The sequence below is a fragment of the Colossoma macropomum genome, unplaced genomic scaffold (genome assembly GCF_904425465.1).
Source record: "Colossoma macropomum unplaced genomic scaffold, Colossoma_macropomum, whole genome shotgun sequence".
NCBI classification, from domain to species: domain Eukaryota; kingdom Metazoa; phylum Chordata; class Actinopteri; order Characiformes; family Serrasalmidae; genus Colossoma; species Colossoma macropomum.
The window spans coordinates 241,132-264,084 of record NW_023494785.1 but is presented as its reverse complement, the minus strand read 5'-3'; the positions used below and the strand labels follow the sequence as shown (position 1 = coordinate 264,084).

At 41.2% G+C, this 22,953-nt stretch overlaps 1 protein-coding gene across 1 annotated transcript; it reads left to right on the top strand.

The window, feature by feature from the left end:
• The first annotated feature begins 1,279 nt into the window (after positions 1 to 1,279).
• On the top strand, positions 1,280 to 22,004 carry LOC118814808 (putative protein MSS51 homolog, mitochondrial). Its single transcript, XM_036580602.1, has 7 exons — positions 1,280 to 1,594; positions 6,598 to 6,772; positions 7,269 to 7,415; positions 11,496 to 11,620; positions 12,201 to 12,764; positions 20,541 to 20,634; positions 21,469 to 22,004. Exons 2-7 carry the CDS (start codon positions 6,615 to 6,617, stop codon positions 21,668 to 21,670), a joined length of 1,290 nt encoding a protein of 429 aa, XP_036436495.1. The 5' UTR covers positions 1,280 to 1,594; positions 6,598 to 6,614; the 3' UTR covers positions 21,671 to 22,004.
• The last annotated feature ends 949 nt before the right edge of the window (positions 22,005 to 22,953 follow it).

Genomic DNA, 22,953 nt, shown 5'->3' with positions numbered 1-22,953 from the left:
GCCTGAAGATGAAACATTAATGGAAACATCAGTTTCAGTCTAAATCCAGAGCGCTTTTATTCTATAAATGTTTGCAGTCATTTTCATCAGGTTTTACTGTACTTTTTAAAAAGATGGTCCTACAAGGGTTTTTAGTAAAAACAACATTTATTTGTGTAGCACTTTTTATAACTAGTGTTGTCTCAAAGCAGCTTTACAGAAAAACAGCTTATAGAAGGAAAGAAGTTTATGGAAATAAAGCAGTGTATGGAAGGAAAGCAATTTATGGAAGGAAAGCAGTTTATGGAAGGCTCAAAACAATAAAGAGAAAATAAAAGAAAAAGAAAATAAAAAGAAAAATAAATAGGAGTCCATGTAGAGAGAAATCTTCCATTGTTATAAGCTTCACATCTTAACAGTAGCAGAACCCTTTTCGGTGCTATATAGAGCCAGAGGTATTATCTAGAAACATATACAACTCCTTGTCTTAAATGTTACCATACCCAGGAACCCATTACGCATGAAACGGTTCTACACATAGCTCATGGTTCTAAATGCAACCATTCCCTTAACTAAACCCGTGAAGGACGGTGTGTTTAAGAGTGTAGCTTTAAGAGGTTGTTGGCAGGTGTGATCCAGCTGCACTGTGATAGGAGCAGAAGTCCTGCCCCGTGTGGAGGGGTAGGGGGTAAGTGTGAGGGTGTATTTAGGGCAGGAAAGTGTTAAAATACCCATTTTTCTAAATTGTTTTTTGTGTTTTATGTTTTCCCCGATGCAGAGGAAATAAGCACGGGCAGGGGTAATAAACAGGGTAGGGGTGATGAACAGGGTAGGGTTAATAAGCAGGACAGGGGTAATGAACAGGGTAGGGTTAATAAGCAGGGCAGGGGTAATAAGCAGATCAGGGTAATAAGCAGGGCAGGGGTAATAAGAAGTGCAGGGTTAATAAGCAGGACGGGGTAATAAACAGGGTAGGGTTAATAAGCAGGACAGGGTTAATAAGCGGGGAAGGGTTAATAAGCAGGACGGGGTAATAAGCAGGACAGGTTAATGAGCGGGGAAGGGTTAATAAGCAGGACAGGGGTGATAAACGGTAGGGTTAATATGCAAGGTGGGGGGTAACAAGCAGGTCAGGGGTAATAAGCAGGGTTGGGTTAATAATAGGGTTCCAGCAGGTCAGGGGGTGTTAAGCAGGACATGGGAGTGGAAGACCAAGGCATAATTTATGTGTCGTGGGGGAGCTGAGAGGGTTGGGGGTATGAGAGTGTTTAGTGAGGGGTAACTGAAGGGCAGGAGAACTCTAAGGAGGCATGTGTGAGGGGTAATATAACCCACCAGCATGACATTGAACCTGCAGAAACAGCAGATACGCTCTATACTACGGCCAAAAAAGGAGAGAGTGGAGGAGAGAGAGAGAGTTAGATACAGAGAGAGTTAGATATAGAGAGAGTTAGATATAGAGAGAGTTAGAGAGAGAGTGAGAGAGTTAGAGTGTGTGTGAGAGAGAGACAGAGAGAGAGAGCAGGTGTGGAGGTCTGCAGTGAGGAGCGGCTCTGTATCTCCTGAGTTTCACCTGTCGTCTCTCTCTGTGAGGACAGTAACTGCGACTCTGCTGGTGAGTTTAATTCGTTTATATGTAAATCCTGTTTACAGTGTTTTCTCAGCCTCGTCTCTGAGTCTGCTGAACCTGCAGCATGTGATCAATTAGCAGGCAATCATTTCAGTTTTCAGCATGTTTTCCTGATCTTTGACCATATCAGAAACACATCGCTGAGGTTTGGGGAGCGCGTGGTCTACATGGACACAAGTAGTATGCAAAAGTTTTAAGACCCCTGGTCAAATGGCACGTTGTTGATTTTCCAAGTGATACTAAGTTAACACATCCTCTACAGAGAACTTGCATATGGCACTTTTCTGCACATTTTAATGTATGATTTCTATTTATTTGCTGAGTTTACCATATTGGAAACAAAAACATAAAACTAAATAAAAAATAAAGGCCATATTTTATGTTTCATATTTCCCCCAGTGTGTTAAATTCAGCAGATGAATAGTAAGTGTGTATTAAAATGTGTAGAAGTGTGTCTCTGTAGAGGACTTTACACAACCTGTGATTTGACCAGGGGTGCCCAAACTTTTGCATACGTGTGTTCAAGTTGAAGAACGAGACACAAATTGCTGCAATTCTAATAGAAGCCAATGAGAATCAGCAGCAATCACACCGTAACATCAACCATCAATCACTAATAAACCACCTTTAATCACACCATAACATCAACCATCAATCACTAAAACAACACCTTTAATCACACCATAACATCAACCATCAATCACTAATACACCAGTATCAGTCACACCATAACATCAAACATCAATCACTAATATACCACCTTTAATCACACCATAACATCAACCATCAATCACTAATATACCACCTTTAATCACACCATAACATCAACCATCAATCACTAATACACCAGTATCAGTCACACCATAACATCAAACATCAATCACTAATATACCACCTTTAATCACACCATAACATCAACCATCAATCACTAATATACCACCTTTAATCACACCATAACATCAACCATCAATCACTAATACACCACCTTTAATCACATCATAACATCAACCATCAATCACTAATACACCACCTTTAATCACACCATAACATCAACCATCAATCACTAATAAACCAGTATCAGTCACACCATAACATCAACCATCAATCACTAACACCATAATAACAATAATACATTAGTATTAGTGATTGATAGTCGGTGTTATGGTGTATTAGTGATTGATGGTTGATGTTATGGAGTGATTAATGCTGGTGTTTTAGTCATTGATGGTTGATGTTATGGTGTGATTAAAGGTGGTGTATTAGTGATGGTTGATGTTATGGTGTGATTAAAGGTGGTGTTTTAGTGATGGTTGATGTTATGGTGTGATTAAAGGTGGTGTATTAGTGATTGGTGGTTGATGTTCTGGTGTGATTAATGCTGGTGTATTAGTGATTGATGGTTGATGTTAAGGTGTGATTAATGCTGGTGTATTAGTGATTGATGGTTCATGTTATGTGATTAATGCTGGTGTATTAGTGATTGATGGTTCATGTTATGGTGTGATTAATGCTGGTGTATTAGTGATTGATGGTTGATGTTATGGTGTGATTAAAGGTGGTGTTTTAGTCATTGATGGTTGATGTTATGGTGTGATTAAAGGTGCTATATTAATGATTGATGGTTGATGTTATGGTGTGATTAATGCCGTTGTATTAGTGATTGATGGTTGATGTTATGGAGTGATTAATGCTGGTGTATTAGTGATTGATAGTTGGTGTTACGGTGTTTTAGTGATTGATGGTTGATGTTATGGTGTGATTGATGCTGGTTTGTTAGTGATTGATGGTTGATGTTATGGTGTGATTAATGCTGGTGTATTAGTGATGGTTGATGTTCTGGTGTGATTGATGCTGGTTTGTTAGTGATTGATGGTTGATGTTATGGTGTGATTATGCTGGTGTATTAGTGATGGTTGATGTTCTGGTGTGATTGATGCTGGTTTGTTAGTGATTGATGGTTGATGTTATGGTGTGATTAATGCTGGTGTATTAGTGATGGTTGATGTTCTGGTGTGATTGATGCTGGTGTATTAGTGATTGATGGTTGATGTTCTGGTGTGATTGATGCTGCTGTATTAGTAATTGATGGTTGATGTTCTGGTGTGATTGATGCTGGTGTATTAGTGATTGATGGTTGATGTTACGGTGTGATTGATGCTGGTGTATTAGTGATTGATGGTTGATGTTCTGGTGTGATTGATGCTGGTGTATTAGTGATTGATGGTTGATGTTCTGGTGTGATTGATGCTGGTGTATTAGTGATTGATGGTTGATGTTCTGGTGTGATTGATGCTGGTGTATTAGTGATTGATGGTTGATGTTCTGGTGTGATTGATGCTGGTGTATTAGTGATTGATGGTTGATGTTATGGTGTGATTGATGCTGGTGTATTAGTGATTGATGGTTGATGTTATGGTGTGATTGATGCTGGTGTTTTAGTGATTGATGGTTGATGTTATGGTGTGATTGATGCTGGTGTATTACTGATTGATGGTTGATGTTCTGGTGTGATTAATGCTGGTGTATTAGTGATTGATAGTTGGTGTTATGGTGTATTAGTGATTGATGGTTGATGTTATGGTGTGATTAATGCTGGTGTATTAGTGATTGGTGGTTGATGTTATGGTGTGATTAAAGGTGTTGTTTTAGTGATTGATGGTTGATGTTATGGTGTGATTAAAGGTGGTGTATTAGTGATTTATGGTTGATGTTATGGTGTGATCAATGCTGGTGTATTAGTGATTGATGGTTGATGTTATGGTGTGATTAAAGGTGGTGTATTAGTGATTGATGGTTGATGTTATGTGATTAATGCTGGTGTATTAGTGATTGATGGTTCATGTTATGGTGTGATTAATGCTGGTGTATTAGTGATTGATGGTTCATGTTATGGTGTGATTAATGTTGGTGTATTAGTGATTGATGGTTGATGTTCTGGTGTGATTAATGCTGGTGTATTAGTGATTGATGGTTCATGTTATGGTGTGATTAAAGGTGGTGTATTAGTGATTGATGGTTCATGTTATGTGATTAATGCTGGTGTATTAGTGATTGATGGTTGATGTTCTGGTGTGATTAATGCTGGTGTATTAGTGATTGATGGTTCATGTTATGGTGTGATTAAAGGTGGTGTATTAGTCATTGATGGTTGATGTTATGGTGTGATTAAAGCTGGTGTATTAGTGATTGATGGTTGATGTTATGGTGTGATTAAGGGTGGTATATTAGTGATTGATGGTTGATGTTCTGGTGTGATTAATGCTGGTGTATTAGTGATTGATGGTTGATGTTATGGTGTGATTAAGCGTGGTATATTAGTGATTGATGGTTGATGTTATGGTGTGATTAAGCGTGGTATATTAGTGATTGATGGTTGATGTTATGGTGTGATTAAGCGAGGTATATTAGTGATTGATGGTTGATGTTATGGTGTGATTAATGCTGGTGTATTGGTGGTTGATGGTTGATGTTATGGTGTGATTAATGCTGGTGTATTAGTGATTGATGTTTGATATTATGGTGTGATTAATGCTGGTGTATTAGTGATTGATGGTTGATGTTATGGTGTGATTAATGCTGGTGTATTAGTGATGGTTGATGTTATGGTGTGATTAATGCTGGTGTATTAGTGATTGATGGTTGATGTTACAGTGTGATTAAAGGTGGTGTATTAGTGATTGATTGTTGATGTTACAGTGTGTTTGATGCTGGTGTATTAGTGATTGATGGTTGATGTTATGGAGTGATTAATGCTGGTGTATTAGTGATTGATGGTTGATGTTATGGTGTGATTAAAGGTGGTGTATTAGTGACTGATGGTTGATTTTATGGTGTGATTAAAGGTGGTATATTAGTGATTGATGGTTGATGTTATGGTGTGATTAATGCTGGTGTATTAGTGATTGATGGTTGATGTTATGGTGTGATTAATGCTGGTGTATTAGTGATTGATGGTTGATGTTACGGTGTGATTAATGCTGGTGCATTAGTGATTGATGGTTGATGTTATGGTGTGATTGATGCTGGTGTATTAGTGATTGATGGTTGATGTTATGGTGTGATTAATGCTGGTGCATTAGTGATTGATGGTTGATGTTATGGTGTGATTAATGCTGGTGTATTAGTGATTGATGGTTGATGGTATTGTGTGATTAATGCTGTTGTATTAGTGATTGATGGTTAATTTTATGGTGTGATTAATGCTGGTGTATTAGTGATTGATTGTTGATGTTACAGTGTGTTTGATGCTCGTGTATTAGTGACTGATGGTTGATGTTACAGTGTGATGGATGCTGGTGAATTAGTGATTGATGGTTGATGTTACGGTGTGATTAATGCTGGTGCATTAGTGATTGATGGTTGATGTTATGGTGTGATTGATGCTGGTGTATTAGTGATTGATGGTTGATGTTATGGTGTGATTGATGCTGGTGTATTAGTGATTGATGGTTGATGTTATGGTGTGATTGATGCTGGTGTATTAGTGGTTGATGGTTGATGTTATGGTGTGATTGATTCTGGTGTATTAGTGATTGATGGTTGATGTTATGGTGTGATTGATGCTGGTGTATTAGTGATGGATGATTGATGTTACAGTGTGATTGATGCTGGTGTATTAGTGGTTGATGGCTGATGTTACAGTGCACTGTATGACTGACACTGAAAGTACTCATGTAGCTACAGTGAAAGTCACACTGTTTCTGTTAGCATTAGACTGAGTGACTTTGTGGTCAGTGACAGTGTTACAGCATGCTGGCTCACCTTGGGTCCGGCAGGTCGTGTCACAGATTTCCATGAAAAAATTCAAGCAAAAACCTCTGTTTGATTAATGTAACCACACACATTTTTTAAACTGTGCTCCATGTTGAAATGTTCCCAGGAGAGGTTAATGTAGTGCTGTGTGCATGTGTGTGTATATGTGTGTATGTGTGTGTATATGTGTGTATGTGTGTGTATGTGTGTGTATGTGTGTACATGTGTCCTCACAGCATTTAAGTGTGCCAACATGGCGGGTACAGTTCCAGCTCTCCCAGAATCTTTTGCTCCGAGTTCAGACAGCGTCTTTTCAGACCAGTTTGGGTTCTACTCCCTGGACTCCAACGTTCCTGGACTTTCCAAAGTCATTCTGGACAAACTCAGCATGAAGGATTACTCAGAATACAGGTGATACACACAGCTGTCTTTCTTTCTGTATATCCCTGTTGACCTTTTTCATTTCTTTAACTGAACAGGAAATTTACTCCATGCACATACCGGACCAACTAGCTCACTCATTCAGACATAGTCCGATTATCTGACATTATTAGTCCTGAGTTAGAGCTAAGATTACTGCACATATAGTTAAAGGTTCAGGTTAGGTGGACTGTACTCACAGCACAGCTAAAGCTGGCTTGATTTGGTGCTTTTGTATTTCGCACAACTTCTAAACACCTTTTTGCACACCATCACACTGTGGCCCATAAATCAGACACCCTCTCTCAAAACTAAGACTAGATTGGGCAGTAGTTTTTCTGTCACACTGCAACAGTGAATATGGTTAGCAGTTCAATTCAGTTACCCTGCAGATAAAACCAGAAAGGTGCTGAAACCAGAAGAGCATTCTGGATTTTTTTTTCTCAATTGACCTCCTAACCCCTCACTCTCTCTCCCTCCCTCTCAGGGCTGCTCTGGAGGGGAAGTCTAAGGTTGGCTTTCGTTCTCATAAGGAGATGTTTCAGAAACTGGAGGAGACGTTTCAGTTCTGCGCCTGCTGTTCTAAACTCCCCTCCAATCTGTCTGATCCTAAAGCACTCAAACGCTGCATCAAGTGAGTCACTCACATCTACGCAGACACCTAAACAGGTGTGGTCGTATATGTAGATATGTCAGTGTGAACTCACAGGGCTTTCTAGGACATAAGAGAAGGCCTACTGATTTGTGGAAGCTAAAAAAAACGTCTGTAATTTTTATGAAATTGAATCATCATTCTTGTTGTATATAAATATATAATATATTTTGTTGTTACGTTTTGTTTGGAAGCAAAAGGCTTAAAATCTTGAAATGCCCAAAAGAAAACTGTCCAATTAAATGTTTACCCCTGTGGTATCCAGGTAGATACAGCTGAGCGAGCTCTTTCATTGGTTAGGACTTCAGGAGCTGGGCTGAAGGCCTTACACGTTAGATTAACTACCGACATAACTAGGAAGTGAACCAATTACGCTTTTATTTACAATGAGTGGAACCATTTTCAAGACTCTAGGCATTCTGGAAGTTCTAGATATGTCACTAGCTGTGGATACAGGTCGTAGTCTATGCAGGTTCTGGTTAGTTGTTTGGAAGGGAAAACAGCGGCGGCAGCTGTATGCAGGACTCTTTACTGAAAGAATTACTGTAAAACTGATACATACAAACTCAGATAAATGATAATGCCTGTCACCAGCTTCAAATAAAACATGTAGAATGTCTTTTACAAGCTCTAAATGTCTAGGTTTAATCTAGAATGGCCTAAAATGTTTCGATTAATTTGAAGCTTAGCTCTCAGATACTATTGGAATCCCATAGGGGTGCTAGTGGAAATTAGCTTTATTTTAGAGATATTTTCACATGTTTTTGACCCAGTCTTGATATAAATGGCCTGAACTGCTAGCCCTTATATATATGTGTGGTGTGTGTGTGTGGGTGGGTGGGTGTGTGTGTGTGTGTGTGTGTGTGTGTGTGCGCTAATATGTGTACATATGTGTTTGTGTTTACATACAGAGGGGTCCAAAAGTCTGAGACCACTTTGAAAATTTAAGAATGTATTCATTTAATCCTGTGTAGAAACAACATTTTAAACATTAAAAAACAAAGAAATGATAAGACAATTAAAATGAAAAAGAAATATTTAGGTCACTATTTTAAGTATTTTTTCAGTAAATTTGTGACATTGACCATGTAAGGTCTTTGTACAAATAGGTCAGACTTTTTTTAGCTTTATCTGCTCCAGTGAAGCTTGTGTCTCTCAGGTGGATCTGACCTACTGATCAGAAGCTTTACACAAACGTGTGGAGTTCATGCAGCTCGAGTGCACTAAAGGGGGAAATGCATGCTCAGAAATTCTAAAATTCATTTTAAAATCTAAATTTTTTTACAGTTATAATATCATTTGTAATGACAATTTTTACATTAAGTTAAAGAATAATGTGAAATAGAGTCATTTTCACTAGTGCTCTCAGACTTTTGTTCCCCAGTGTAGGTACTAAAGTGTCTGTTAGTCAAACAGATTAGAAGTCAAGGGCATAAATACACACAGCCCTAATGGTCATTCTAGATCCTCATCGTGTTGTAGTGCCTTTAACTGATGGGCTCTAAAACAGAACACCACACACACACACACACACACACACACGCGCACACACACACACACACACACGCACACACACACACACGCACACACACACACACACACACACACACACACACACACAACACACACACACACACACACGCACACAAACACACACACACACACACACACACACACACACACACGCACGCATGCACACACGCACACACACACACACACACACACACGCACAGTAGTGGCTGTAAGGCATCTGCCCCCAGAGCATTATCACCATGCTAAACCTCTGCACTAGCCCTCACCCCAGCAGCTCCCAGCAGAGCTAACAGTGGCGGCCTTTAATCAACACATTACCGCAACATAACACAACAGGCAGTTAGCCTAGCATTAACCTACCACAGGCAGTTAGCCTAGAATTAACCTATTATTCAGTTTGAGATAAATTTTCTACTCAAACATTAAACTTTCTGAAATTTAATATTCTCTTACAAATATGAATTTAATATACACTATTTGGCCAAATGTATGTGGACACCTCACCATTACGCCTATGTGAGTTTGTTGGATGTCCCATTCCAAATCCATAAGCCGTTGTCCCCCATTGCAGCTATAACAGCCTCCACTCTTCTGGGAAGCTTTCTACAAAATGTTGGAGTGTCTGTGGGAATTTGTGTCCATTCAGTCAAAAGAGCATTTGTGAGGTCAGACACTGATGTTGGACAAGAGGTTCTGGCTCACAATCTCCATTCTAGTTCATCCAAAAGGAGTTCAGTGGGGTTGACGTCAGGCCACTGGAGTTCCTCCACACCAAACTGGTCACTCCATGTCTTTATGGAGCTGCTTTGTGCTCAGGGGCTCAGTCATGCTGGAACAGGAAAGGCTCTTCCCCGAACTGCTGACACAAAGCTGGAAGCAGATAACTGTGTAAAATGACTTTGTGCTGCAGCATCAACATCACCCTTCACTGGAGCTGAGAGCCCAAACCCTGAGAAACAGCCCAGCCCATCATCCCTCCTCCACCAAACTGTACTGTTGGCTCTGCATTCTGGTGGGTAACGTTCTCCTGACATCCACCAAACCCAGATTCATCATCAGACTGACAGATAGTGAAGCTGATTCATCACTCCAGAGAACACGGTTCCACTGCTCCAGAGTCCAGCGGCAGCGCTTTACACCCCTCCAGCCGACACCTGGCATTGTGCATAGTGATCTCAGGCTTGTGTGCAGCTGCTCAGCCATAGAAACCCATTTCATGAAGCTCCCAATGTGGTCTGCGTGGTCTACCTATTCGTGGCTGAGCTATTGTTGCTCCTAGATGCTTCCATTTCACAATAATAGCACTTACAGTTGTCTGGGGCAGATCTAGCAAGGCAGCAGTTTCACAAACTGACTTGTGGCAGAGGTGGCGTCCTATGACAGTGACATGTTTAAAGTCACTGAGCTTTTCAGAAAGACCCATTCTACTGTGTTTGACTATGGAGACTGCATGACTGTGTGCTTGATTTTGTACACGTGATAACAAAAAGTGTGGCTGAATCACTGGAATTCAATAATTAGTAGGGTTATAATTAGTGTCCACATACTTTTGACCATATCATGCACCTTTATAGAGCAGCAACATAAGTGAGAAGGTGTGGTCAGAGTTCACATGCACATGCCAATCGCATGAACTTGCGGTCAACTAAGTAATGCTTATATTCAGTGTCATTATTGTCAGTGTGAGGAGCTGGCATGGATACTTTAATGGATAGTTTAACATTGATCCCACTTACTACTGAAATTGAAATAAAGATTTTGATGAATGAATTGATATTTTGACAAACTAGTCCATTAACCAATGGCTGGTGTAGCATTAGCAGAGCAGCGGTTTATGTCTATATTTCGGTGTTTAAGTATAGTTTATAGAGGAAAGGCAGCTGAACCCTAGGTTAAAGCTTAGCGTGTAGATAGCTGGTGTGCTAAAGGTCAATGTAGGGGTTTAGGAGTGTTTGGCCCCTCTAGGCTCAACATCTGACTAGGGCAGAATGTCTGTCTCCATGTAGCAATAAAGAGCCATAAATACTCCCCACATACTGCTCTCTCTCTCACTCTTTCTCTCCCTCTCCCTCTCTCTGAGTTAGGCAAAGATCAGAGTTTACGATCAGCTGGCGTGCTTAAGAGAGCTTTGTCACACGCAGCATGATGCCATGATGATATGCGTGGCTGCAGTGGTAAAAACGTCTAAACTGCTGAAAGGATGATGCCACAGCTCTAAAAAAAGCACTGGGACCTTTTCCTCTCTGGAAACTTTAACTCTTAATCCAACTCATCACCTGTCCAACTTCCACCTCTCTTTCTGCATGCTTGTCTCAATGCCTGTCTTTTGAATTGAGTGTTAATTTCCAATCCATTAATGGTTATTACCTCTGAGCAATAGTCTTTGATCTTGATGTCATTGTGTGTAGAAATGGTATATTTTTTTGATATGAGATGTGATGAAAGACTAAAGAAAGCTAATATGAGGATATAATGAAGACTGTTCAGTTTAAAGTTCACCTTACTGTGTGTCTCTGTCTGCCATACTAGGTGTCTAAATGTGTATTACTGCAGTAAAGACTGTCAAAGGAAGGACTGGCCTCTCCATAAGAAGTTCTGTAAGATGCTACGCATGGTGGCCATAGACAGGCTGGTGGAGTGGCTCATTCACACAGGTGAGGGTCCAGAAAAGGATGCCTATGGATTAGTCCTGCTTGAGTGTTAAAGAATAAAAAAAAGGTAAAACAATTTGCACCCATATATGATGTGGTGTACCACAGGGTTCGGTTCTAGGGACAAAACAAAAGACAGGTGTTTTTTTTGTAGCTAGCCACACACCATACTAGACCAGTACATGTTATGGCGTACCACAAGGTTCAATTCTGGGAACAATCCAACAGATGGAAATTAATTTATAGCCAACCACAAACCATACTAGACTAGTTCATGATGTGGTGTACCACAGGATTCAATTCTGGGAACAAAAACAGAGATAGAAAGTTAATTTGTAGCTAGCCACAAATTATACTATACCGGGTCATGATGTGGTGTACCACAAGGTTCAGTTCTGGAAACAATCCAACAGATGGAAAGTTAATTTGTAGCTAACCACAAACGATACTGGACCAGTATGAAATATGATGTACTACAGGGTTCTATTAACTGTCTGTTTACTTCACAGACCTTTTAAAAGCCTCAGTTATTAACCAGAAAGCAAATTTTTTGTAGTTAAGTCACTTTTCCATTACTTTATAGGAGACTTGCCTTTCCCCACGGAGGCGTGGTCTCGTCCCGCTAAAGAGATACGATGCTGGGAGGACTGGCTATTCATGCAGGGTGACCTCACACCACGATTGGAGCCCATCATGTCTAGCAAAAACATGACAGACCTCTGGGCCAATGCCTGCAGGCCACGACCAGAGGACGTAGAACTTCGTGAGTCTGTGTGGCGTGTGTGTAGCGAGTTTCTCTCACGCCCACTGACGATTGGTCTGGGGATTCGGATGTGTTGTCTGGACCCATATTCCCGTCCGCTGACCGTCCACCTGGTGGGTGCCGGTCATAATGAAACCCTGGGGGCCAGGACTACAGACCTAGATGAGCTGAGTCGCATGTTCTCTGGCCACCAAGGCCTGGAGGTGGTGATGGTGGGGCCCGAGGTGGTTCAGGGGCCCATCATGAGGCCACCACTGAGGGTGTTTGGGCCCAGAGGAAAAGTTTATATCAGTGCCTACAAGGGCCTCTACCACCAGTTCTGGGAGGAAGTCGTGGAGAAAGGAAAGGCTGCCAGACCTGACCTTGTGGTGGGATTTCATCCAGGTATGGATAACTACTGTACTGACTCTACAGAATGCTTAGAGTGTAGACTTCCATGCAAAAAAATTGGCCAAGCACAAAATATTAAGGTTTTTACTGATGGTTTTGGGACTTGTCAGAGTCCAGATTTAAACCCTATACAGAATATTTGGTCTCATATTAAACACAAGCTAGCTTGGCAGTGTTTTTCAGCTGTTTAATGCTATTAATTAATGCTGAGTGCAACAACATTCTCTCTTCTTTCTGTAAAAGGCTTTCTGCAAATTTAAGCACAAAATGTTTAAGTACAAAACATTTAAAGAAATGAAAGGGAAAAATCTGTTTGTTTTAGATTTCTTGTTAAGACCATTAAAACATGTTTTGCCATTTTGGGCTTGGCTCATTTTTTTGCACTGGAGAGTACATATTTTTACCAAGGAGAATATAAGAGGGCTTAGCACTGAACCTTGAGACACTCACAAATCAAAAATCAGTGGTCTTTATCAGAGTTTCAGAACGTGGTCTTTGGGGTACAGTGAATGTCTCAGTTTTCTCAACACTGCCAAAATGCTAAATACCCATTTAAATTTCAGAACCAGTAATCAGTCATTCAGAATTATTGTTGTGACCCATGCTGTAAATAAAGCTAGATGGCTTTAATGTTTTATTGTAGGAATCGGGTTGAAAAATGATTGCGATAGTATTGGTGTTAGCTTGAATTTTTATTCCAATTTCCAATGTTGTTGCAAAATTAATTCAGGGTGCAAAACTGATTATGAATCAACCTCAGATTAAAATGTTGTTCCAATAAACCTAAAATTGACGCCTAATTGTAGATTAACAGAGATTCAAAGACTCAAAGTAAGGCTATGTTTACTGTATTTACTTGAATGCAGCCTTTATGGTTTCAGTACGTGTGCACAGTTAGAAAGTTCTGAAGGAGCTCCTGTAGTATGGGTTCCTGTGGAACACACACACACACACACACACACACACACCCACCCACGCACACACACACACCCACCCACACACACACTCACACACCCACCCACACACACACACACACACACACCACACACACACCACACACCCACCCCACCCACACACACACACACACACACTCACACACACACACACACCCACACACACACAGACATAATGCTGTAACTCATTCCCTCTGTGCTTTAACGCCAGACGTTTATTGGCCCTGGTGATGATTTGTTGAAACAGGTGGACCAATCTGCAGTTGACCCAGCATCACCACAGAAACCGCCCGTCCACTATCTTCTCTCTCACACACACACACACACACACACACACACACACACACACACACACACACACACACAGACACACACGCACACACTGAGGAAAACGATTATCACCACCTAAGAGTTGGTCCTGTCATTAGAAGTGAGTTTGATCGCTGTGGTAACGAAAATAGCTGGCACTGTCAAAACACGACACTGGGTTCTCACAGGAAAACTTCTTGCATGTAGATTTCTTTGTTCCATTTACAAATGAAATAAATGTAAGAAAGGCAGGTGATATTTGAGCATAGCTGTTAGCTTAAAAAGCCTTTTGCTTTTAAAAGTTTTAAAGGTGTTTTGATTGGCTGATTCCTCATCAGACTCTAGAACCTTCTCAAAGTTTATACTAACGCAAGGCTGCTAAAGTATAACTGTCTGCTGTTTTGATTATTGATCAAAATCGTATAATATAGCAACAGGACTGAAACGTACACAGTCCCTAAACACAACAATGCCGTTCACACCTGGGGATTTTATGTGACTTGTATTTGGATTGTAACCTGATTAGATTTCTCCAGTTAGCTGGATTGAAATCGGCGAACCGTATAACACCTAATATGCAAATCAGCTCATATACAACAGCCAGTTGCCTGTGTTGTTCTTTGATTTTCCTGTTCTATTTTCTTGATTTCCTGATTCACAGGAGTTACTCACTAATACCCACCAACACCATGACAGACAACGGATTTTGAACTTTACACTGGTAACAATCTGGATGGCCTTTTATTTTTAGGCCTGGAAAACGCAACATCTATTATTTAATAATAATAATAAGTTCAATTTACATAGCGCCTTTCACAACCCAAAGATGTTTTACAAAGTTTATTTCTATAAACAATCTGAAAGTTTGATTTGTCAGACCACAATACATGCTTCCACTGAGCATCAGTCCATTTCAGAAGAGCTCAAGCCCAGAGAAGTCAGTGGTGTTTCTCGATGTGGTTGATAACCTGTTTTTGTGGATGCAGCGACAAACAGTGTTTATTGACAACTGTTTGCCAAAATATTTCTGAGCGCATGTGTTGATCTCCATCACAGAACCATGCTGGGTTTTAATGATTTGGGCCTTTACGCACAGAGATTTCTGAATCTTTTGATGACATTATGCAGTGTAGAAGGTGAAATGCTGTCACTCGTTTAAGAATGTTGTTCTGAAATTCTTCAGTTTTCTTCTGATGCATTTTTGGCAAAGTGGCCTCGGCCCGTCTCCTCTCATAAAGGACTCAGCCTTTCTTAAATGCTCTTTTTATACCAAAGCATGACTGCATCACCTGATCCTCGAACTTTTTATGGTACTACACACCACTACACACACACAAACACACACATGCTTCCACCACGACATATTCAGGTTGGGTCGTATCTCTGAGGCTGAATTTAATACTGGCGTCTGTGTGTTAGACAGTAAGAACCAAAGCATGTTAAACACACACACACACTGTGAGCCTCTGTTATTAGTGTTGAGTAATAGTCTATATATTTAACTCATGCTACTTTAATTCTTAGCTTAATGCTGTTCCAGCTGATATCTCAGTGTATGTGTGTGTCTGTGTGTGTGGTTATGGGGGGCTTTTCTGTTGCTTAACACATTAGTGGGCTCTTATATACAGCAGCTGTTGGGATCATTATCAGACAGAGAAGAGAGTGAGTGAATGTGTGTGTATATATATATATATATATATATATATATATATATATATGTGTGTGTGTGTGTGTGTGTGTGTATGTTAAGTACCTCTACACTGAAAAAATAATTTAAAATAATATTAAATAAGTAGTTCTGCTTCTGAGCCATAGAGGTTTTTAAAAGTGGGCGTGGCCTGTGTTTTGCCATTAAATAGGTGCTTTAACTTCTATTTATAGTAGACACAAGAAATGATGAGGAATTACTTTTTGGTTGAACTTAGAGGTGACTGATCCAAAAGCCGGATTCACAAATGTGCCCTTTTTCTTATCTATATATTTTAAAAGTTGAGATGAAGTTCCGTTCTTCACAAAGATTCTTATGAATTTTCTTCATTTCTTAACTGTCCTCTCCAGAACAATTAAATATTTTCCTAACCGTACGACAGATTTACAGTCTCAGACTGTAAGAATACACAGAGTAAATCCCTTAAACTGTAACTTCTAATGAGTTTCACAACTTATGATTGTTGTCAGTAGGCCCTGTCACAATTACTACGTAATGGCCTCATTGCATTTATTTCAATTGAATGTTATTATTGAACTGCAAAAGTTGTCAGCTATCATAATCTAGTGTGACCAGATGGGGAGAATCCCCATTTTTGGTGGCCTGTTCCTGGCTGTAGCCGTCCTCAGAAATGATCCCGTGAATAAAAACACATCAGAAAGTCCTGAGAAAAACCAGCAGCAGAGCAGACGGGCAGACGTCTCACACTGTGCTTGTTTTGGCCAGCAGAGGGTGCTGCTGCTCTCTACTGACCACTTCTACCAGTCTCTCACCTAGTTTTAGAGAACACTGCCGTGTAAAACTCCACCAGAAGCTCGCAAGAGTCAAACGTCTTTTCAGGACTCGAGGTGACCGAGGGGTTAAAGCAGGGGTGGAGTTACGGGACTGAATCGCCAGCTGATCGGTGGCTCTGATCTGTACAGACAGACAGTCTACTAGAATGTAGCACCATGAGATTCACAAACAGAGCATCATTTTAAACTGAGTCGCTTTTTCAGCCTCCATATGTGACATATGGCATATGCTGATAGCGCCTCTGTCTGTCCAGAACTGGAGCTGCCCAGGGGTGAGTTTGGGGTCTGGATATTGGGCTACAGTCAATGACCTTTTTCTGTAACCACGGATTTCTTTTTCCACAGTTTACTAGTCAGAAGTCTGAATCAGATTTATTGGCCAATTATGCTGACACACACAAGGAATTGGTTCCAGCCGTTGGTGTCTGTCTAGTATTATATGCAATATACAGACAATGCACACATAATTTACAGACGATACACAAGATACACTGTACGCCGTATACAGGCAATAAGCAGACAATACAAGAGCAATAATATACAGAGAATGTACATATAATTCACAGACAAAATACACAATATACAAACAACATAGGGTTTAAGGAGTAAATCCTTCCTCGTGCTCTTAGGGAGGTTCTCCTTTTGAGTCTCCGTTCCTCTCGGTGGTTCTTCCTCATGCTCTTAGGGAGGTTCTCCTTTTGAGTCTCCGTTCCTCTCGGTGGTTCTTCCTCATGCTGTTAGGGAGGTTCTCCTTTTGAGTTCCGGTTTCTCTCGGTGGTTCGTCCTCATGCTGTTAGGGAGGTTCTCCTTTTGAGTCTTGGTTCCTCTCGATGGTTCTTCCTCATGCTCTTAGGGAGGTTCTCCTTTCAAGTCTCAGTTCCTCTTGGTGGTTCTTCCTCATGCTCTTAGGGAGGTTCTCCTTTTGCGTGTCGGTTCCTCTCCGTGGTTATTCCTCATGTCTTGGGGAGGTTCTCCTTTTGAGTGTCGGTTCCTCTCAGTGGTTCTTCCTCATGGTCTTGGGGAGTTTCTCCTTTTGAGTGTCGGTTCCTCTCAGTGGTTCTTCCTCATGGTCTTGGGGAGGTTCTCCTTTTGAGTTTCGGTTCCTCTTGGTGGTTCTTCCTCATGCTGTTAGGGAGGTTCTCCTTTTGAGTCTCGGTTCCTCTCTGTGGTTCTTCCTCATGCTCTTAGGGAGGTTCTCCTTTTGAGTCTCGGTTCCTCTCGGTGGTTCTTCCTCATGCTCTTAGGGAGGTTCTCCTTTTGAGTTTCCGTTCCTCTCGGTGGTTCTTCCTCATGCTCTTAAGGAGGTTCTCCTTTTCAGTCTCAGTTCCTCTCAGTGGTTCTTCCTCATGCTCTTAGGGAGTTTCTCCTTTTCAGTCTCGGTTCCTCTCAGTGGTTCTTCCTCATGTTCTTAGGGAGGTTCTCCTTTTCAGTCTCGGTTCCTCTCGGTGGTTCTTCCTCATGGTCTTGGGGAGGTTCTCCTTTTGAGACTCAGTTCCTCTCGGTGGTTCTTCCTCATGTTCTTAGGGAGGTACTCCTTTTCAGTCTCGGTTCCTCTCAATGATTCGTCCTCATGCTGTTAGGGAGGTTCTCCTTTTGAGTCTCGGTTCCTCTCGGTGATTCGTCCTCATGCTGTTAGGGAGGTTCTCCTTTTGAGTCTCGGTTCCTCTCTGTGGTTCTTCCTCATGTTCTTAGGGAGGTTCTCCTTTTGAGTCTCGGTTCCTCTCAGTGATTCATCCTCATGCTCTTAGGGAGGTTCTCCTTTTGAGTCTTGGTTCCTCTCGATGGTTCTTCCTCATGCTCTTAGGGAGGTTCTCCTTTCAAGTCTCAGTTCCTCTCGGTGGTTCTTCCTCATGCTCTTAGGGAGTTTCTCCTTTTGCGTGTCGGTTCCTCTCGGTGGTTCTTCCTCATGGTCTTGGGGAGGTTCTCCTTTTGAGTGTCGGTTCCTCTCGGTGGTTCTTCCTCATGGTCTTGGGGAGTTTCTCCTTTTGAGTGTCGGTTCCTCTCAGTGGTTCTTCCTCATGGTCTTGGGGAGGTTCTCCTTTTGAGTTTCGGTTCCTCTTGGTGGTTCTTCCTCATGCTGTTAGGGAGGTTCTCCTTTTGAGTCTCGGTTCCTCTCTGTGGTTCTTCCTCATGCTCTTAGGGAGGTTCTCCTTTTGAGTCTCGGTTCCTCACGGTGATTCGTCCTCATGCTGTTAGGGAGGTTCTCCTTTTGAGTCTCGGTTCCTCTCTGTGGTTCTTCCTCATGTGCTTAGGGAGGTTCTCCTTTTGAGTCTCGGTTCCTCTCAGTGATTCGTCCTCATGCTGTTAGGGAGGTTCTCCTTTTGAGTCTCGGTTCCTCTTGGTGGTTCTTCCTCATGCTCTTAGGGAGGTTCTCCTTTTGAGTCTCGGTTCCTCTTGGTGGTTCTTCCTCTTCCTCTTAGGGAGGTTCTCCTTTTGAGCCTCGGGTTCCTCTCGGTGGTTCTTCCTGCCACTCTTACAACTCTTCTCCATGGTAGCTACTGTATGATTTTCGGACACGGTTTACAAAGTTACTTAGTTAGTGCCCAATTTTATCAGTTGGCCTTCACTATAATTTATTACAGTACAGCAGTTACCATGGCCAAAATACAGGAAACTGGACTGGCCCTGCTTTTTATTTCTTACATAAACACTGGATATTTTAATGATAGATTGACCACTTAACTTGAAATGTCCTCGGTTTTCATTTCAGAAATCTGATCACCTCATTATGATCATATGTTTATGTCACAGCTAACAGAACATGACTTGAGTGTGATTTCATCCTCCTGGTTGAGGCAGGTGCATATAAAAAGGAAAAATATTCTTGAGTAATAATAACAATAACAATAACAATAACAATGATAATAATAATAATATTTTTTATTTATATAGCACTTTTCATGCCGGTGGCAGCTCAAAGTGCTTTACAGACAGGAGATAAATCTTAACAGTAATACAAGAAATTATAAGTATTAATTTAGAATCATAAGAAAATGACAGATCAGATTAAAGAGATGAAGACCAAAGAGCCGTAGAGTTTTACTGAAGCTCTGAGTTAAAGAGCTGCGTTTTCAGATGTTTATTAAAAGTGAGCTCTGAGCTCGACTGTCTAATAAAAGCTGAACTGAGCTCCACAGTTTAGAAGCAGAATAACTGAAAGAGTCTCTCCACGTTTTCTGTGTTTTACTGAAGGTGTTTGTAGAAGATCAGTATCTGCAGATCTTAGATCATAAACAGACACTCTGTGATGTGAGTGGAGCTTTAAGGTCATTTAGAGCTTTAAAATCTATCCTAAACGATACAGACAGCCAGTGCAGCTCTTTTAAAGCAGGACTGATCTGATCTCTGTTTTGTTGTTGTTAGGATGCTGATGCATTTTCTACGAGTTGTAAGGGATGTATAGTTTGTAGGTAAAGTCCAGTAAGAAGATCATTACAGTGATCAACTCTGCTTGTAACAAAAGTAGTCAAGTCAAGTCAAGTCAGGCTTTATACTCAGTGAAACTAAACAACATTCCTCCAGGACCAACACAGGAACACAAGTGTGAGACAATACAATAAACACAGTGCAGACAATACAGTACAGTAAATAAATACTAAAGACTTACAATAAATACAGAACAGAGCACAGGCAGCACACAGTACTGAGAGTATGTGGAGCTGTGCAAAGGAGCATGGAACATACTATGACATTAGTAGCTTAGCAGATAGCCTGGCATATATGAGCATAGCAGTCACTGAGGTAGCAACCAGAGCAGCAATATACAGTATACAGTATTTGGTTGATACAGTAATTCTAAGCCCCATTTGTCGGACCCGGAGAGGCCACTGCGTGTGTTACCGCGCCGCCATCTTGGTCTGGATCCAAGTCTTTAAATAAGATGTGTTTTCACATGTTTACCTGGGACTGGAAGGCCAATGCACTTACATTTACATCATTTAGGCTCCTATATTGTGTGTTGTAAACTGTGGACATAAATACAGAATTGTGTGTGTGCGTTCTGCAGGGTTCCATGCGTCTCAGGGTTTGGGAGAAGGTTGGTTGCCCACACTGCTCCTGCTCAGAGATTACAATATACCCTCACTGTTCACCATGTACAAGTGAGTATCACACAAACACGTCCCGTATGTATTTTATACATAGAAATACCTAAACACCAATCAGCTGTAACATCAAAACATACCTGCAGTTACAGACTGTAGTCCATCTGTTTCTCTGCATACTCTGTTACCCTGTTCTTCAGTGGTCAGGACCCCCATGGACCCCTCACAGAGCAGGTACTATTTGGGTGGTGGGTCATTCTCAGCACTGCAGTAACACTGACGTGGTGGTGGTGTGTTAGTGTGTGTTGCGCTGGTCTGAGTGGATCAGACACAGCAGTGCTGCTGGAGTTTTTAAACACTGCGTCCACTCACTGTCCACTCTATTAGACACTCCTACCTTGTTGGTCTACCTTGTCTTCTCAGTGGTTCTTTTGTCATGCTTTTACATTGTGACAGATGGGATCTTGGAAAGTGAAATTACTAATTAAAATACAATTAATATATCTAATATTTCAGATGTTGAGATTGTTGTAAACTTATTATAAGTGAGAACCTCCCTAAGCACATGAGGAAGAACCACTGAGAGGAACCGAGACTCAGAAGGAGAAACTCCCTAAGAGCATGAGGAAGAACCACTGAGAGGAACCGAGACTCAGAAGGAGAAACTCCCTAAGAGCATGAGGAAGAACCACTGAGAGGAACCGAGACTCAGAAGGAGAAACTCCCTAACAACATGAGGAAGAACCTTCTTCTTCATGCTCTTAAGGGAGTTTCTCCTTTTGAGTTAGTTAAGGAGTCATATTTCCAGTGCTGATGAAGAAAGAGAAATAAAGAACAATAATCTCTCTCTCTCTCTCTCTCTCTCTCTCTCTCTCTCTCTCTCTCTCTCAGTGATGGTGAGCTGCAGTACTCTCTGCAGATCCTGCTGGAGTTGGAGATGAACATTAAGGGCACTGGGCCGAACCCCTTCAGTTCCCAGAAGGCCGAGCAGGTGCAGTCCTGCCCCAACAAACAGCCCAGCTACTGCAACGCCTTCTACCTCCACTTCCAGGGTCTGCTGGACACGGCGCTGGAGGAGGAGCTGGAGCTGTAGAACGTAAAGCTGCTCTAGTGCTGGTTCTTCACACACACTGCTACGAGAACAAGCTACAGAATTACATCACCTCCAGTAGAACTGGTAGGACTTCATATGCTCAAAGGAACCTTCTGACAAAGTCCAGCACACAGTGACCTTCCTGAAGTTTGGGATTTTTGCATTTTTACTCAGATGTGTTTTTTTTTCTTGTAAGTGTCCTCAAGCCAGCAGATATCTTTAGAGAAGATGCATCTACAGGACAGTCTAGAACAGAACAGTAGCATGTCTATATAGAACCTTTCTGAAAATGGTTCTATATCGCACCAACAAAGGGTTCTCTTATTGTTACAAGCCTGACATTGTTATAATAGTTAAAACAGTTAAAATAGTTCTGAAGAACGATTTCTGAAGAACTATTTAATGATGCAGATGGTTCTTTGAGTGTTCATAGTTCTTTAAAGAACCCTTGAAGAACACTTTTTTAAGAGTGTACAAATGGAACAGTGGAATGTTAGAGTGTACATGTATGGAACATTCTAGAAGCAGAACCATGGATGCACTGGGAACAGACTAAACTAGTCAGAGAGGTTCTAATATAATTGGGTCTGTTATTAAGTGGCTTCCTGACAGTAAAAATAAAGGGAACTGAAGATCTAAGCTGGGTTTCTCTGTGAGAGAATTTAGGGTCTCACTTTATCTGGATAGTCCACTATAGTCCACTATAGTCCACTATAGATTATCTACAGATGTTCAAACTATTGACAAACTATCTGCTGAAACTCAGTAGATTCTAAACAGTGGTGGGGTTGGGGTTAGGATTTGGACCAGGGTTGGGATTTGGAGCAGGGTTAGGGCTAGGAGCAGGATGAGAGCTGAGTTTTGGTTCTGGGTTGAGGTCAAGGTTAGGATTAGGATTAGAGCAGGTTTAGAGTTAAAGACAATTATGGTCAGTTTAGTAGATGTTTAGTTGAATGTAACTTTAAATTAAATTAAGCATCTACAAAGCATCTAAAGTGGACTATCCAAATAAAGTGTTACAGAATTTAATGGCATTTTCGAAAATTACAACCCCCCCCCATCCCCTTCCACCCCCTTCCACCCCTTCACAGTTAGGAGGTTAAAGAGTCTTATCATGAATATCACTACATAAGTGGATTCAGTCGTATGTGAAAACACCAGTTCTGGGAAATTGTTGTTCACCACAGGGTGCGAGAGCAGCGATTTTCAAAAACTCTGTTCATTTTTCTCATAATAAAAAACAGCTCAGACCTGGAGCTCCTTATTAAAGCAATAAGACACGA

Bases quoted from the DNA above. Each gene is read 5' to 3' on its own strand.
- LOC118814808 (XM_036580602.1), top strand. From the start codon at position 6,615: ATGGCGGGTACAGTTCCAGCTCTCCCAGAATCTTTTGCTCCGAGTTCA. The intron at 11,621-12,200 runs GTGAGGGTCCAG...ATTACTTTATAG, and splicing joins GGAGTGGCTCATTCACACAG to GAGACTTGCCTTTCCCCACG. The intron at 20,635-21,468 runs GTGAGTATCACA...TCTCTCTCTCAG, and splicing joins TCACTGTTCACCATGTACAA to TGATGGTGAGCTGCAGTACT.